The sequence below is a fragment of the Musca autumnalis genome, unplaced genomic scaffold (assembly GCF_047663935.1).
Source record: "Musca autumnalis isolate F117 unplaced genomic scaffold, ASM4766393v1 scaffold_1, whole genome shotgun sequence".
Lineage (NCBI taxonomy): Eukaryota > Metazoa > Arthropoda > Insecta > Diptera > Muscidae > Musca > Musca autumnalis.
This window is the reverse complement of record NW_027411644.1, coordinates 246,883,240-246,899,547: the sequence shown is the minus strand read 5'-3', so window position 1 is coordinate 246,899,547 and position 16,308 is coordinate 246,883,240. Positions and strand designations below refer to the sequence as shown.

Below are 16,308 nucleotides of genomic sequence, written 5' to 3'. Positions count from 1 at the left end.
CATGCCAATGCATTGGTTAAAATGACATGTCAAAGCATGGGTGAAAATGACGTGTCAAAGCATTGGTGAAAATGACATGTCAAATCATTGGTGGAAATGACATGCCAAAGCATTGGTGGAAATGACATGTCAACGCATTGATTAAAATGACATGCTTAGGATCCAGAAAAGAACGTCGTCTTTTGGGGTCCACGCTCATATAAAATTCATCGATGAAGATGCTAAAAAGATGACATGCTAGATCACTTGCACCCATGATTGAATGTCATCTTTGGCATCGAACATTTTGCTGGGTATATAAAGAAATACATTTTAAAGCATGTATTTTAAAAAGCAAATATTTGCAAATATGACTGCACTCCCTATTAAATACTGTTGTAATTATTCCATACCACCCTCTTAAATCCCATTTAGAATTCTTACTACCCACCACAATGCTCTAATATTAAAAGCAATTGTAAAACGATAACATCCTTTTACGTTGAAATTACAGATTCTCGCTAAACTAACGTTCTCCACTTCTTTGGACGTTATAAATGCTGATAGCATTGTCATCAACGTTTTGCATAGAAGCACATTTTTTTATGGTATACCCACTTTTTTAACTACTACAACTGCACAACTGCGTTGGCCATATTTTTGCATTGGTGGTCATTTTATTGAGATGATTAAGCAAGTTATTTTTATACTATGCCTCCTTACCGTTAAAGTGAAAGGCTTGCGTTTTGTATATTTCTTTGCCATAACGGTTGATTACGTTTTGTCTCTTTTTTTAAAGAAAATGCTAATGAAAATTCTGTTTCGTTTTTTTTTTCTTTTTTTTAGATATTGGCCAACAAACAAATCCACCCGAACTACCCATATTTGGTGATCCCTTTACGGAAATTGCCTTGGATCTAGTCTTTCCCAAAGGAAATCCGATATTCTTATTAAATGGCAAAAAATTACAACTTCTACAGCCATTGGATAGAGATGAAGAGAATTTAAGTCATATTGTATTTCAAGTAAGTAAACTCTGTTCAAAACATATCATTTTTAGAAACGAAGTGGATACGTTGCCATGTTATGGGTAATGAAAATGTCAAGTATAAAAATGGAACATATACAATGTTATACCGATAAAAAGCATACAATTCTCACTCACCCCTAACACCATGTTTATTACGCTTCCCATTTCATATTACAACAAATATAAATTTTTCATATAATTCAATAAAAATCTGACAGATTATGTAAGAGGAGTTGAAAATTTAAGACGCGTGTATCGGCTTGTTGAAAGTTTATGTCGGAAAGTATCCTAAATATCGAAAGGAAGGTATTGTCGTAAGACACATCGCTCTGGCTTGGTGATAAAAGTAGATCCCATACCATTGAGGGAATATAAATTGGGGTGCACTCATTTATATGAGAGATGTTTTCCTAGTGGCTATTTTCAGTAATATTTCCGAAGACTATATACTATAAATGCAGAAACTCTTGGGCCGAATACTAGTGTTTCTATGAATGTTAAAAGGACGAATTTTGGCCCCCTTTTTAGCCTAACGTTAATGGTTTCTTTATGGAGAAGGTGCAGTTTACGCAATGGCATATATACTTACAAAATACAAGACCGATATTACTGCTATACAGAAAATTCCATGGATGGGGAAATACGTCACAACAACATCTAAAGGCCATAAACTTTAATTAATATATTATTATATATGAAGCACGAACTTGATTGTGGATTTGTAGGTAGTCGGAGGTAAAACATCTAATCAGCACATCCTTTCGAAAAAGGTAAAAAAATCCAAACATTATTTCCATGCCAGCATTTGGAAGAGAGTTAGCACTCCCTCGCCTAAGAGGTCACTCCGGGGACACGCCAAGGAAGATCGTTGGTGAATTACAGAAACAATTTCTATCGCCTTATGCTAAGTTTACATTTACGAAATCCACTCGATTTCAACTGTCAATTCCATAGATCAAACGTCAAATGAAATGTCATCTGAAATCCATTGGATTTCATTTGACGTTTAACCTATGGATTTGACAGTTGAAATCGAGTGGATTTCGCAAATGTAAACCAAGCATTATTGTGATACGTTTTACCGCGTATGCCGACACTTCTGAGTGACTTCCAAGGCGATTGTTTATATTTTTTTAATGATTCAACACAATTGAACAAATATAGAACATTTTCTATCTGATGAGTATATGAGGCGGTGGTGCAGTGGTAAGCATACTCGCTTTGCACACTGAAGGTCCGGGTTCGCTTCAAACATTACATTTTTAAAATGACAAAATTAATGCAAAGAATAATTTCTGTAAAAGAGAAGAAAAATGAAAAAAATAAATAAAAATAAACAAATAAATAAAAATAAAAAAATTTAAATAAAAATAAATAAACAAAAATATATTTTTTTAATTTCTAGAACTATTGCGGAAATGATCTTCTAGAAGTGTCGCTGGAGTGACTCCCAAGACGACACTCCACCGTGGTTCATTTCTACACAACGGAGGTCACTTCAGGGTGACATACTTATATATACCAAAATGAATGTCTCGACGAGCTGAGTCGATCTTGTAATCACGCTACAGGTCGCAATTTTGATCGGATCGTCACGAAATTTTGGATGTTGATGGGGATCTCGGAGGGGAAGAAGCCTATTGATTTTGGTGATGGTCGGATAAAATTTAGGGGTCGGAAAGGGCAAAAAACTTAAGTGGATAAAAAGACAACGTTTTTTCCAAAGCGAATATCTCAGCTCCTGTATGGGGTATACCAAAAGTAAAACCTGACAATGAAAGTAGAAAATATCACCATTCTAATGATGTAAAGTTGGTGCTCGTAGGTGATCAAACAACGAAGATATCACAATACTAGCAAATAAAACCCCAATTTAAATTTTTGCGATTTTAATTATATTGACGAATATCACAGCTTTGGTTGAGAACTTTCCAAAAGCAAAGCCTGACTATGAAAGTAAAAGATCCAGTCTTTACGATGATGCAAACTAGGTCGGCGTAGGTAACCGAATAACGGAGATATCGCAATATTCGGTAACACATCCCATTTTCCGATTTTTTTGGAAATCGCGCTACAGGTCCCAATTTTGATCGAATCGCCTCGAAATGTTGAGGGTTAATGGGGGTCTCACAGAGGAAGAAGCCTATTGATTTTGGTGATGGTCGGATAATATTTAGGGGTCGGAATGGGCAAAAAAACTTATTTGGAGAAATGTCAACATTTTATTTCAAAGCCAATATCTCTGTTTCTTTAGGAGGTATATCAAAAGCACAACCTGACAAGGAAAGTAGAAAATATAACCTTTACAACGATGTAAAATAGGCTATCGTAGGTGGTCAAACAACAGATATATCGCAATAGTTGGTAATGCATCCCATTTTCCGATTTTTTTGTAATCACGCTACAGGTCGCAATTTTGCTGGGATCGTCACGAATTTTTTGGGAGTTGATGCGGGCCCCTCAGATGAAGAAGCCTATTAAGTTTGGTGGTAGTTGGATAATATTCAGGAATCGGAATAAGCAAAAACCTTATGGGGAGAAAAGTCAACGTTTTTATACCCTACACCACTATGTGGGGAGGGTATTATAAGTTGGTTTTGGCCAAAAAGTTTGTAACGCATCGAAATAATGGTCGTAGACCCATACTTATATATACCAAAATGAATGTCTCCACGAGCTGAGTCGATCTGGCTATGTGTGTCCGTCCGTCAGTCCGTCCGTCAGTCCGTCCGTCCGTCCGTCTGTCCATCTAAACCTTGTAATCACGCTACAGGTCGCAATTTTGATCGCATCGTCACGATGGTGATGGTCGGATAATATTTAGGGGTCGGAAAGGGCAAAAAACTTAGGTGGATAAAAAGACAACGTTTTTTCCAAAGCGAATATCTCAGCTTCTTTACGGGGTATACCAAAAGCAATACCTGACAATAAAAGTAGAAAATATCACCTTTCTAATGATGTAAAGTAGGTTCTCGTAGGTGATCAAACAACGAAGATATGATAATATTCCCAAATAAAACCCAAATTTTAATTTTTGCGATTTTAATTATAATGACGAATATCACAGCTTTGGTTGGGGACTTTCCAAAAGCAAAGCCTGGTTATGAAAGTAGAAGATCCCATCTTTACAATGATGTAAACTAGGTCGGCCTAGGTGACCAAATAACGGAGATATCGCAATAGTCGGTAATACATCCCATTTTTCCACTTCTTTGGAAATCACGCTACAGGTCGCAATTTTGATCGGATCGTCACGATATTTTGGAGGTTAATGGGGATCCTACAGAGAAAGAAGCCTATTGATTTTAATGATGGTCGGATAATATTCAGGGGTCGGAATGGGCAAAAAACTTATTTGGAGAAAAAATCAACGTTTTATTTCAAAGCGAATATCTCAGCTTCAATATGGGGTATACCAAAAGCAGAACCTGGCCATGAAAGTAGAAAATATCGCCTTTGCAATGATGTTACGTAGGTTGTCGTAGGTGGTCAAACAACGAAGATATCGCAATAGCCGCTAATAGAACACAACTTTTAATTTTTGCGATTTTAATAATAATGACGAATATCACAGCTTTGGTTCGGGACCTTCCAAAAGCAAAGTCTGACCATGAAAGTAAAAAATCCCATCATTACAATGATGTAAAGCAGGTTGGCGTAGGTATCCAAATAACGGAGATATCTCAATAATCGGTAGTACATCCCATTTTTCCACTTTTTTGGAAATCACGCTACAGGTCGCAAATTTAATTGGATCGTCACGAAATTTTGGGTGTTATTGGGAGTCCCACAGAGAAAAAAACCTTTTGATTTTTGATAATGGTCGGATATTATTCAGGGGTCGGAATGTGAAAAATAATATTTGGAAAAAAGACCAACGTTTTATCTCAAAGTTAATATTTCCCTTCTGTAGGAGGTATATCGAAAGCAAAACCTGGCAAGGGAAGTAGAAAATATCACCTTTACAACGATGTGAAGTAGGTTGTCATAGGTGGTAACAACAGAGATATCGCAATAGTCGGTAATGCATCCCTTTTTCCATTTTTGTGCAATCACACTACGAAATTTTGATCGGATCCTCACGAAATTTTGGGGTTTGATGGGGGTCTAACAGAGAAAGAAGCCTATTGATGGTTGGCATACATCTCACTTTTCCATTTTTTATTTGGGTTGTACTGTCGATGCACTTAAATGCGTTTCAAAAAAATTGACCTTTGTTATGAAGACATTCAGAGCAAAGGCGCTAAGCTATCCCAATTTTAATATTTTGAATTTTATTAGTCAAAAGCTTATGAACAGGGGTAGTGGTGTAGGGTATCACATAGTCGGCCCCTACCCGACTATAGCCTTGGCTCACTTGTTTTATATAACTAACGAATTAAATATCTCATTTGTTTAATTTTTTATATCTCATACTAGGGCTGGTCGAATACTTTGTGGCATAGGCAACAAAGTTTGACAGTTTTTAGCCTAAACGTACTCAGAACAGTTGAAGTGAAAAAATCACTTTGCAAAAAAATTGAATTTACTTGTAAACATTTTCGACCGATAATTTTCCACAAATTTCGACGTGGATAATCACGGCAAAAGTGCATCGATCAAATTAAATCTTTGTATATCAATAAAGGGCTATCCTATAGCACAATGAAAAACAGATTTAATGAATTCAATCGTTGCCGACAATTGCCAAAAAAGCGAGGGTCGTGAGCAATGAACGCAGCCGAAGAAAACGATTCCCTTGTCAATCACACAAGATCACAAACTTTTCAATTTCTCTGAATCGTTTCGCTATTAAAACAAAACCACAAACTTTTCAATGAAAAAATGCGAAAACCGTACGATTACTGAAATGTACTTTGGCTATGCTTTGCCGAGTTGTTTCATTCACCACCGAAACAAAAAGAAGTTTTGGTAAACATTTGCTGTGCGAAATGATCAATGCCACACTCAGCCACACACAACCCTATCTGACATCATCATTAGTGAGTGGAGAGAGAAGCTCTCAACCACCAAATGAATCATTCATGTGTTTTGAACTTTTTCGTTTTCTATCTCTTGTTGTGGAATTGAGAACTTATCGCTATTCGTTTTGTTCGCACTCACGAATGTAAACAAAACAGCGAGTTCCGTCAACGTAGGTTATGTTTCATTTTGTATTATTGCTATGGAAAACACGAAACGAAACCATTGCAAATGTTTTATAAAGTATTTTTACGTACGCTGGTCGTGAGGGTCGCCCAAAATCGGCCGCTGTGCCAAAAATAAAATTAAACCTTGCGTGAACAGATAATGCAAGATGGTCATGTTAAATACCGTAAAATAGAGGCGAACTTGGGCATTTCGTTCACAAACTAACATTTGATATTGCATAAAGAAATGACCGCAAAATGGATTATTCTCGTTATATCCAGCAAAATTTGACTATCGCTCAAAAAAGGATCTTGTGGATTGGTGCATAGATATTGTAAATAAATACGAACGCGGTGCTTCTAACGACGTTTATAAGATCGTCACAGACGACGAATCTTTGATCTATGCTTAGTAGCCCAAAACAAAACTGTAATCGACCGTTTAGGTCTTCGAAAGTGAGCTAAATCGAACGAACTTCGTTCATTTAAGAAGCACTTCGAAACAAATGGTCTCCTGTTTCTTTGGCAAAACTGACATTGTGGCGACTATATGGCTTGAGAAATGTAGGACGGTTAATTCTGAGTGGTACACTATACTTTATTTGCCTGAAGTCTCCTGAGAAATTCGAAAAACGAACAAAAGAAGACGAGTCATTCTGCATCATGGCAATGGGAGCTTTCACACATCGATTCACACCAGCGTCTGTTTGACCAGACAAGACGTTCGAATTGATGGATTTTCCGCGTACAGCCCTGACTGGAAATTCAATGACTTCAGTTGATTCCAGCATATCAAAAGCAAGTGAGCAAAGGCTATATTCGGCACAAGGCCGACTATGTGATACCCTACACCACTACCCCTGTGCATACACTTTCCACTCGTAAGCATTCCTTTAAGGGAGATACTAAAGTTTTCGCCTATCTGGCTTTTATAACAAATGACTTAAGGCGAATTGAACCAAAATAATTAATATTTAATTTTATATTTGACTACTGTCGACATCTCCTTGGTACTGACTGAAAGCTTTGCTGGTCTTCTTGATTAGAATTTTACATGTTTTTAATACACCAAATGGAAGCAGAGGTATTTGTCATTAAAGTAAAAACTTCAAAATATTAAAATTGTGATAGTTTAGCGCCTTTTGCAATAACTCTGATATTTTACCATAAATGCCACATTTTGTATTAATTTAAAGTTCAGATGATTTAGTTTCATTATCAAACTCTCTCCTTGAAATGTGTCCAACAGAAGCAGAAATATCAGACATGGACATAAAATTCCATAAATTGGAAATTGGGATATCCCAAGGTCTTTTTCAACATCTGAAACCCATCAAATCTAAGCTGAGATACTCGTCAGTACAATTCATATAAAAAATGAGAAAGTGGGATGTGTGCCAACCTATTTTGCATCATAATAAAGGTGATATTTTCCTGTTCCATTGACGGGCTTTTATTTTGGAATACGACTACTAAAAGCGGATATATTTGCATATTAATAAAACTTTAAATTTTTGTCCATATAAGTTTTTTTGCCCATTCCGGCCCCTGAATATCATCCGACCATCACCAAAATCAATAGGCTTCTTCCCCTCCGGGACCCTCATCAACTCCCAACATTTGGTGTCGATCCGATCAAAATTGCGGCAGGTAGCGTGATTACAAGGTTAAGATGGACAGACGGACGGACGGATCGCCTCAGCTCGTCGAGAGATTAATTTTGGTATACATAAGTATGGGTCTACTACCATTATTTCGATGCGTTACAAACTTTTTGGCCAAAAACTACTTATAATACCCTCCCCACATAACGGTGTATGGTATAAAAATGCGTGGTCAACGATTTTCGTCGCCAGAAGATGCTGTAAAAGGGTTCTCAATCGGAGTAGAAAAAGTGATTCAACAATTGCTTTGAACGCATGAGGAAGCATATAAATCATGCTAGGCCAGAAAGTTATCATCCAACCCTCGTATAATGGCTCAAATGTAAAATTCTTTTTTCACCCACGAAAATGTAATTTATTTTTAACATTCGGGATCTGTTCATAGGGCATCCTACTGATTATTTTTTACTTATTTATAATATACCTGAATTTTTGCACTGAATCAGCACTGTATGCATTTGCTATTTGTTTTTAATAGTTTCTTTATCAAACATTATCATCAGCTAATCGCGTTTTCGCATCAGTAAACTATCACTTCATATGCATAATTAAACATTTCAACGAACTAAAAAAATACAGTTTACTGGTAACCACCTATGTAACTCGTTAGCGATCTTTGCAATTAAGACATTTCAAAAAGCCATAACTGCATTTTTGTTGTATCGAATGGGGTGTACATAAATTATGTGACATGCTTCCCCGGATGGTGGCAACAGGTGTAACAAGAATTTCCTATGAATTATATTTTAATGAGAGTATATCTATTACTAAACTGCAATTTTTATTACCAATTGGAAATTTCATTCAATTGCTAATTTAATTCTTTATTTGCTGTCGTTGTTTTTTTTCGTTTCAGGTTTCCTGTACCGTACGTTCCTCGAATAAACGTCGCAATATACCGATTATAGTGCGCGTGTCTGATGTTAATGATAATGCGCCACGTTTCATGAACACACCTTATGAGGTTACAGTGCCTGAGGTAAGTTTTTGTTTTTATTTTTAAGCTATTGTTTTAAATACCCATTCAAGAGAAGAAAATCTATGTATATTGTGTTAAACATACGAAACTTACAACAAACAGCAAAGAACATGAACATTACTGTAACAAAGTCGCAGAACAAAACAAACACTAACAATTAAAAAATATTTCCTCTGATTCTAAATGCTTAACGTTTTAGAACAAAGTATCGTCATCTCAGTGGTGTTGTATACGTTGCCACAGCCATAGCTAACAACGGCTTTGGATTTGAATATGCATCCGCAAACCAACCAAACCCAGCTATCTTCGCAATATCTATGAATTACGGTTTTTGGTTACCAAAAAAAAAATAAACAACAACAAAAATGTTTCTATTGAGGTGGGTGGCAGTCAAGACGGTTATTTAATCTTTGCATATGTATCACAACAACAGTTGTTGTTGTTGCAGTTCTTGTGCTTACCTTATCTCGCCCACGCCGCCATGCCTGCCACACCAGTCCACATTGTTTATTTATATTTGTTTTTGTTTTATTACCGTCTTCTAATTCTGTTTTTTCATGATTTTTTCATTTCATTATTGTTCTATTGCCGCGGTTTGTTTTTTTCCTTAAGACCAAAGTTTAATGCACTTTCGGAAAAACAATGGTCTAGAAGTTAGAACGAACCTGTGTGCATGGTATGCAAAAGTGGAAGACAATTGTTGTAAATGTTATGGCATTCCTTTAGTCATTCTTTTCAATTTGTTTTTGTTGTTTTTGGTTTGGTTTAAATCATTGTTAAATAATCTTCAAAGTTTATGTGTCCATGATCGTATAGATTTTGTTGTAATGAATTAACCGTTTATTCTTTTGTCTTGAAATGCCAATTGCAACAAAATATTTGAAATATTCTTACAATTTAAAATGTCTAAGAATGCCAATTCATTTGTTAGGTGGTGGTGTAGACGTTGATTGAAATTTAATTTGGAAAAATAACTATCGATAACAATTTAACAATGAACATAAAATACAATTGAAATATTTGAACAAAAACATGAAATACATTTTCTGATCGTTGGAGCTAGTCAGGGCAATAAATAAATATATTGTGAGGGGTATATAAATTACTTTCAAGCTGAAACACCTTACATTACTCACAATATTTGTTTTCTACACTTATGCAAATTGGTCCTTCGAGATTTTTTATTTTATTTTTTATTGATTTCTGTATACTTTGTCAGTAGCAGGGCGCCACCATTGTGCAGTTTTATGCACACTAGGGCTATGACTTTTTGGCGTTCTTTTTCAAAAATGATTTCCTGTAGCGAGAATGAATGAACTTTTGGCTATTAATGCCAAATATAATGTTCATTCCATTTAATTATTAAAAAGGACACAAACTACTGAAATGAAAAAAAACTCAAAAAATTATTTCCTGTTGCACGAATGGATAGCTAAAATAAATTTGGAAAGGATTGTTGCCTTTAAGAACCGTTTCAACTACTACATTTTAATGAAATTCGAAATTTAGTTGACTAGAACTTTAAGGGAATAGCATGAAACTAATTTTCCTTTTTTGCAGAAAGATGGCTGAGAGTGTCCTCTTTTAACAATATAGTATAGCGTTTACACGATGTGATCTATTTTGTTTTTTTTTTCTATTTTTCAAAAAAAGTCTGGCTTAATCCCATTGTTGTGGTTTTAATATTTTAAAACAACGAATTTATTAGTGGAGAAAATTTAACATTGATCGCCAAGGGGTAAGGCAGGGAAGACTAGTTTTGAGGTTATATGAGGTTGCCTAAGAAAAACATTTCCTTGAAGTTTTTCTTTGTTCACTTTTATATTTCGAGCCGACGATAGATATTTGGGTATAAAAAGCTTTTTGTTGAAAAAGTTATTGAAAAATAATTCGGTGGAGGATATCCACCAACAAGAAACCAGGGAACTAATGAGATCCTGTGACGATGATCGAAACTAGTCTTCCCTGCCTTACCCCTTTTCGAACAATGCCAAATTCTCTCCACTAATAAATTAGTTGTTTTAAAATATTAAAACAACAACAATAGACTAAGACAGACTATTTTGAAAAAAAAAAAAAAAAATCACTCTAGCATCCACAAAAATGGAGATAGAAAATGTTGGGAAGATGCGTCTTTTGTTTGCAGGCAAGTCAAGTTCGATTATGGGCTATGTCGATCCACATTTTTGTATAGCCTCCATATAACAGTACCGCCCGATTTCAGGTATTTTGACGTTTTTAGTCACATTCTCAAACCGAATTAGCTATAATTTGATATTTAGGGTTCCTAGTGAACAACAAACTTCTATTTCAAAAATTATAGGCATAGATCAATGGTTAATATAGCCCCATATAACGGTACCTCCCGATTTTCTGTTTTAAGGAGTTAAGCCACAATTTTTAACCGAACTAGCTCCAATTGTTTTGGTATAGTTCCCACTTAACAATACCTCCCAATTTACGGTATTTTGAGGATTTTAGCTACACTTTTTAAACGAACTAACTGTAATTTGGCATTTGAGGTTATCAGAGGTCACGAAACTTCCTCACTAAAAATCGTCAACATAGGCCCATGTTTTGGTATAGCTCCCATATAACAATTCTTAACCGAACTAGCTGTAATTTGACATTTGAAATTTTCAGTGGTCACGAAACTTCTTCATTAAAATATGTCAACTTATTTTGGAATAGCTCCCATATAACGGAATCTCCCGATTTTCGGTATTTTGAGGGTCTTGGCTACATTGTTTGATGGAACAACCCGTAATTTGACTTTTAACTTCCCCTACTTCATGAAATTTTTTGCAAATATTTTATGTATATTTTTATGAGTTTCTAAGGAGGTTGGGTACTTCCTCCACGTCCATATCGGTTTGAGCATTATTTTTGGGAGACAATGGGCCCACTTGTTATACCCTCAGCATTTATGCTAACGAGGGTACATATACTTTCATACGGACAAAATATTCCTCATCGAAATAATGGTTTTAGACCCAAGTATGTTTGGACGAAATCCGTTCAGACAATTTGTCCGTCCGTCTGTCTGTCTGGCTGGAGCGCACGATAACTCGATTCGGTCCAAAATTTGGATTTCGTAATATTAGTTTAAGTTCGAAGATGGGTTACATCGGTCCACTCCTTCCCGTACCTCCCCACAAAAGTTCGAAAATGTTCGGAAAATTTGTGCGCACGATAGCTCTTGATTACTAACCGATTTGGTCCATACTTTGCACATCGTTAAACTTTTACCGGACTTAGATTACCTCCCCACAAAAGTTCGAAAATGTTCGGAAAATTTGTGCGCACGATAGCTCTTGATTACTAACCGATTTGGTCCATACTTTGCACATCGTTAAACTTTTACCGGACTTAGATTAGGTTCCAATATGGACTCAATCGGTCCAATACTTCGGGTAGTTCAGTTAAGGACCTGCTCTCGAATCGCCTCCCATGACGGAACAAGTTTCATAAGGGGAAAATCTATACTTCCTGATAAAATAGCCTGAAGGTTGCAAGAAACACCCTATGAGACCGTGTCTAGAGATGTTAAATGTGGGTAGTAGGTAAAAAATACCTTAAATCGGGAGGTACGGTTATATGAGGACTATATCAAAACATGGATGCAGAGACCCCATTTTCAATACCAGATGTTCGCTTGATATAAGTAAGATTTGAACCAAATTTCGTGAGCCTACGACAAGTGGTTCGGCAGTTAAAAAGTTTTTAGCCAAGATTTGGGTAAATACTCGAATATGGGGCTATTAGAAAACGTGGACCTATGTTGAAAAATTTTTGCAAGGATATTTTCTACATATTAAAAACTCACTGTGCCAAAATTCAGTCAATATGATTTTAAAATGTGGCTAGTAGTAAAAAATACCTTAAATCGGGAGGTACGGTTATATGGGGCTATATCAAAACATGGACCCAGAGACCCCGTTTTCAATACCAGATGTTCTCTTGATATAAGTAAGATTTGAGACAAATTTCGTCAGCCTACGTCAAGTGGTTCGACAGTTAAAGAGTTTTACCCAACATTTGGGTAAATACTCGCGTATTTACCCACTTGTTTAAAGTGTTGTAAAACTATCCATTTTGAAGCGATTTCACAACCTAAACCCAGAAATAGGGTGTAAGATGTTGTATTGGCGATTCAATATAGTAAATACCCAAATAAATACCCACAATTGGGTATTTAGCCAATTTACCGGGTATTTACCCATTGGGTATTTACCCACTGCCCATCACTAACCGTGTCTAGTGGTTGGAGCGCAAGATAACTTTCCAAAGGATCTTCCGATTCGCCCCAATCTTTGGCCTTCGTAATAGTTTGTCCAAACTCAGATTAAGTTCGAACATAAGATATATTGTTCCACTTCAGCTCCCCACAAAACTTCAAAAATGTTCGGAAAATTTGTGCGCATGATAACTCTTGAAGGGCGTAACCGAATTTGGTCCATAATTTGCACATCGTTCTAATATGGACTCGGTCCACTCCTTCGGGTACCTCCCACACAAAATTTCGGATAAGTTCACTTTAAGGCCTGCTCTCGAATCACTTCGATTTTTGTTGAAGCAACTTGCATTTGCTGCCTCAATTACGACGGCAAAAGTTTTCTAAGGGGCAAGTCTATACTTCTTGAAAAGTATGACACCGTGTGTAGAGGTTGGAGAGCACGATTACTCTCGAACTGATCGACCGATTCGGTCCGAAATTTGGCCTTCGTCATATTTTGTCCTAACTTAGTTTCAGTTCGAAGATGGACAATACCGGTCCACAACTACCGGTACTTCCCCCAATATTTAAACTTTGGATCTCCTAATATTTTGTCCAAATTTAGTTTAATTTCAAAAATGGTCCATATCGGTCCTCTCCGTAAGGAACATCCCCCAAAAAGTTCAACATTTTTGTCTAAGTGCAGTTTAGGGTCTTTTCGAAGATCCTTTGTAAATATATACCGATGCTGTTCGTTGTGGTCCTGTTTACAGCGATATTATATTTTCGGTGGGCCATGCTTCCTGGCCCAAAAGTTATACGATGACCCACTGTAATGACTAGTGTGCGCAATATCAATTGAAAAAATATGACTCCATCCATTTTCATAATGGACTATGGCGATCAATTCCTTTTTGAACTTTAATCCTGATCCACATTTTTGTCGGCAAGTTCAAATGTCCAAAAAGGGCCACAAAATTCTGAAAAGACCCTAACTACAATTGATCTGTCCGTAGATGAAAGTGTTTATTCACATAGACTGAGGGTACATCTCTGTCGGCAAAGCCGACTGATACTTTTTTACTTGTTTTAAATATGTTTTGTCTTGATAACAGAGATCCATGCCCTTTCAATATACTATACTTCCAAAAATACTGAACCCAATTCGATGAAATTTTCAGAAAATGACCCGAGATGCAAAAATGGCAATGGATATGATGAATTTTGGACGGTTTATTGTTTTTAAATCGCTATATTTGCTAAATTTATGAATCCATCGGCTTGCAATCTAATTTGAGAGACAACGGTGGTTCAGTCTCCGATCAAATGTTCTTAGTTGGGTCCCGATCACTCCCACTTTTTAGTTTGTTATATCTCGATAACTAACGAATCGATGATATTCACGAAATCTTCTGAAATGTGTCGTGGCACACATTGGTATGCATTTCGGAGGTGGTACCTCCCCTATTAATAAAAACGATATATATACATATTGTCTTAAAAGGTGAGATTCAACTGTACAAAAGGAGTAAATCCGTCCATCAGCAATGATAAACCTAAAACATACACGTCTCAATAAGAGGAAGAATTCGACTTTAAAATTTTTTTAAAACTTTTTTAAAACTTTTTTAAATAATTATTATCTATTGCTTTCACGCCGCTTAGAAGGCGCATAGTACCGCATAAAATTCCTTAAATTTATTACTATTTTTAGCTGTTGTTTTTACTTGAGTCCAGTTCTCGTTTACAGATTTTATTTCATTATTTAAACTTCGGTATTTTGAGGATTTAAGCCAACCTTTCTTTCCAAATTACTTGTAATTCGGTATTTAGGGTTTCTGGTGGCCACTAAACTTTTCAACTAAAAATTGTGGACCTAGATCCACGTTTGGGTATAGGCCCATTTTTGGTACCTGTTGATTTTCAGTATTTTGGGGGATTTAAGCTACATTTTTCGGAGTTACCAGTGGACACAAACATTCTCCAAAAACTTGTGGACATACATAGATCTACGTTTTGATATTAACCCCATATAACTGTAACTCCCAATATTTGTTTTTTTTTTATTTGAGGATTTTATCCACATTTTCAGACCACATAATCTGAATTTTGGCATTGGGGTTCTCGTTGGTTATTCATCTTCTCCACCAAGAATTGTGAACAAAGGTCAACTTATTGATATAGCCCCCATATAACTGTACCGCCAAAGGTCAACGTTTTTATATAACCCCCATATAACTGTACCGCCTAATTTTGGGTGTTTTGAGAAGTTAAGCTACATCTTCCATGCATTTATCAGCAATAGTTGCGGCTAGTTGTGCAGCAAAAATTTGATTATTAGGAATTTAGGAAGTCGAAATTAATTTGTCAAAAATGAATTAGACAGAACATTATAGAACATTTGTATTTACACTGCATAAAGCACAAGAAAAAAATAATTTTTGAAAATTTATTGTCATATAACTATGTTGCTCCAGGCCCCAAACAATTTTTTTTTTAATTTAATTAATAATTTTTTTAATAAATTTTTTTTAACTTAATAATTATTAATTAAAAATAAACTTTGTTTAGTTTTATTGAGAATTTATTTAAAAGTTAAACAAATATGAACATAGATATTTTGCAACAATTTTCTTAAAATCGGATGCAGCAAAGATTCTTGCATTAGATAGTGAATAGCTGAGAGAATATTTACAACAACAAATTAAAAACAACATTTTAGTCAGCAGAGTTTCTGTAATCGACACAATCGAAAGCATTTCGCAGTTTTATAGTGTGATTTTTTGACTATCGGGCCGCTTGATCAGTGATTTGGGACCCGGGTCTGCTTGTTCCAAATATGTTAAAGTGATTCAAGTATCTAAATTAGAACTATAAACAATTTAAGAAAAAAATTTCATAAAATGAAAATAGAAAAACTTGACACATCTCCTCGTTAATAAACGGATAATTTAGTTTAATTATTTTAATGAGAGAAAATATCTTGATTTCTAGCATCTTTGACAAATAGCATAATTTCAAAGAATTGTGTCAGCCAACAAAACAAAAACTTCCCAGAACTATAAAATCATTTAAACAACTTGTCAAGTTAGGATATTTATGGCATTTGGATAACATAGCTTTTGCTGTAACATTAATCAAGAGCAACATTTTCTTAAGGATTTTTCACAGTCACATTTTACTTGCACCAAAAAAACAAAAGACTTAAGATACAAACACAATGTTCTACAGCACTAGCGGAACAACAAAAGAAGAAGAAAAACTATGTGGTGCAGAGCAATTGGGTTAAACTTATTAACAGCATTCTTATA

The 16,308-nt window shown here is 35.6% G+C and overlaps 1 protein-coding gene across 3 annotated transcripts in view; it reads left to right on the top strand.

Annotated features, from left to right (window-relative positions):
* Cad99C (cadherin 99C) overlaps window positions 1-16,308 on the top strand; it is a 463,896-nt gene that overhangs the window by 268,431 nt on the left and 179,157 nt on the right. For all 3 annotated transcript variants that reach the window (XM_073960669.1, XM_073960670.1, XM_073960671.1), the window contains exons 5-6: window positions 826-1,004; window positions 8,659-8,781. In XM_073960669.1, the coding sequence (XP_073816770.1) occupies window positions 826-1,004; window positions 8,659-8,781 (302 nt within the window). The remainder of the gene's footprint in view (window positions 1-825; window positions 1,005-8,658; window positions 8,782-16,308) is intronic.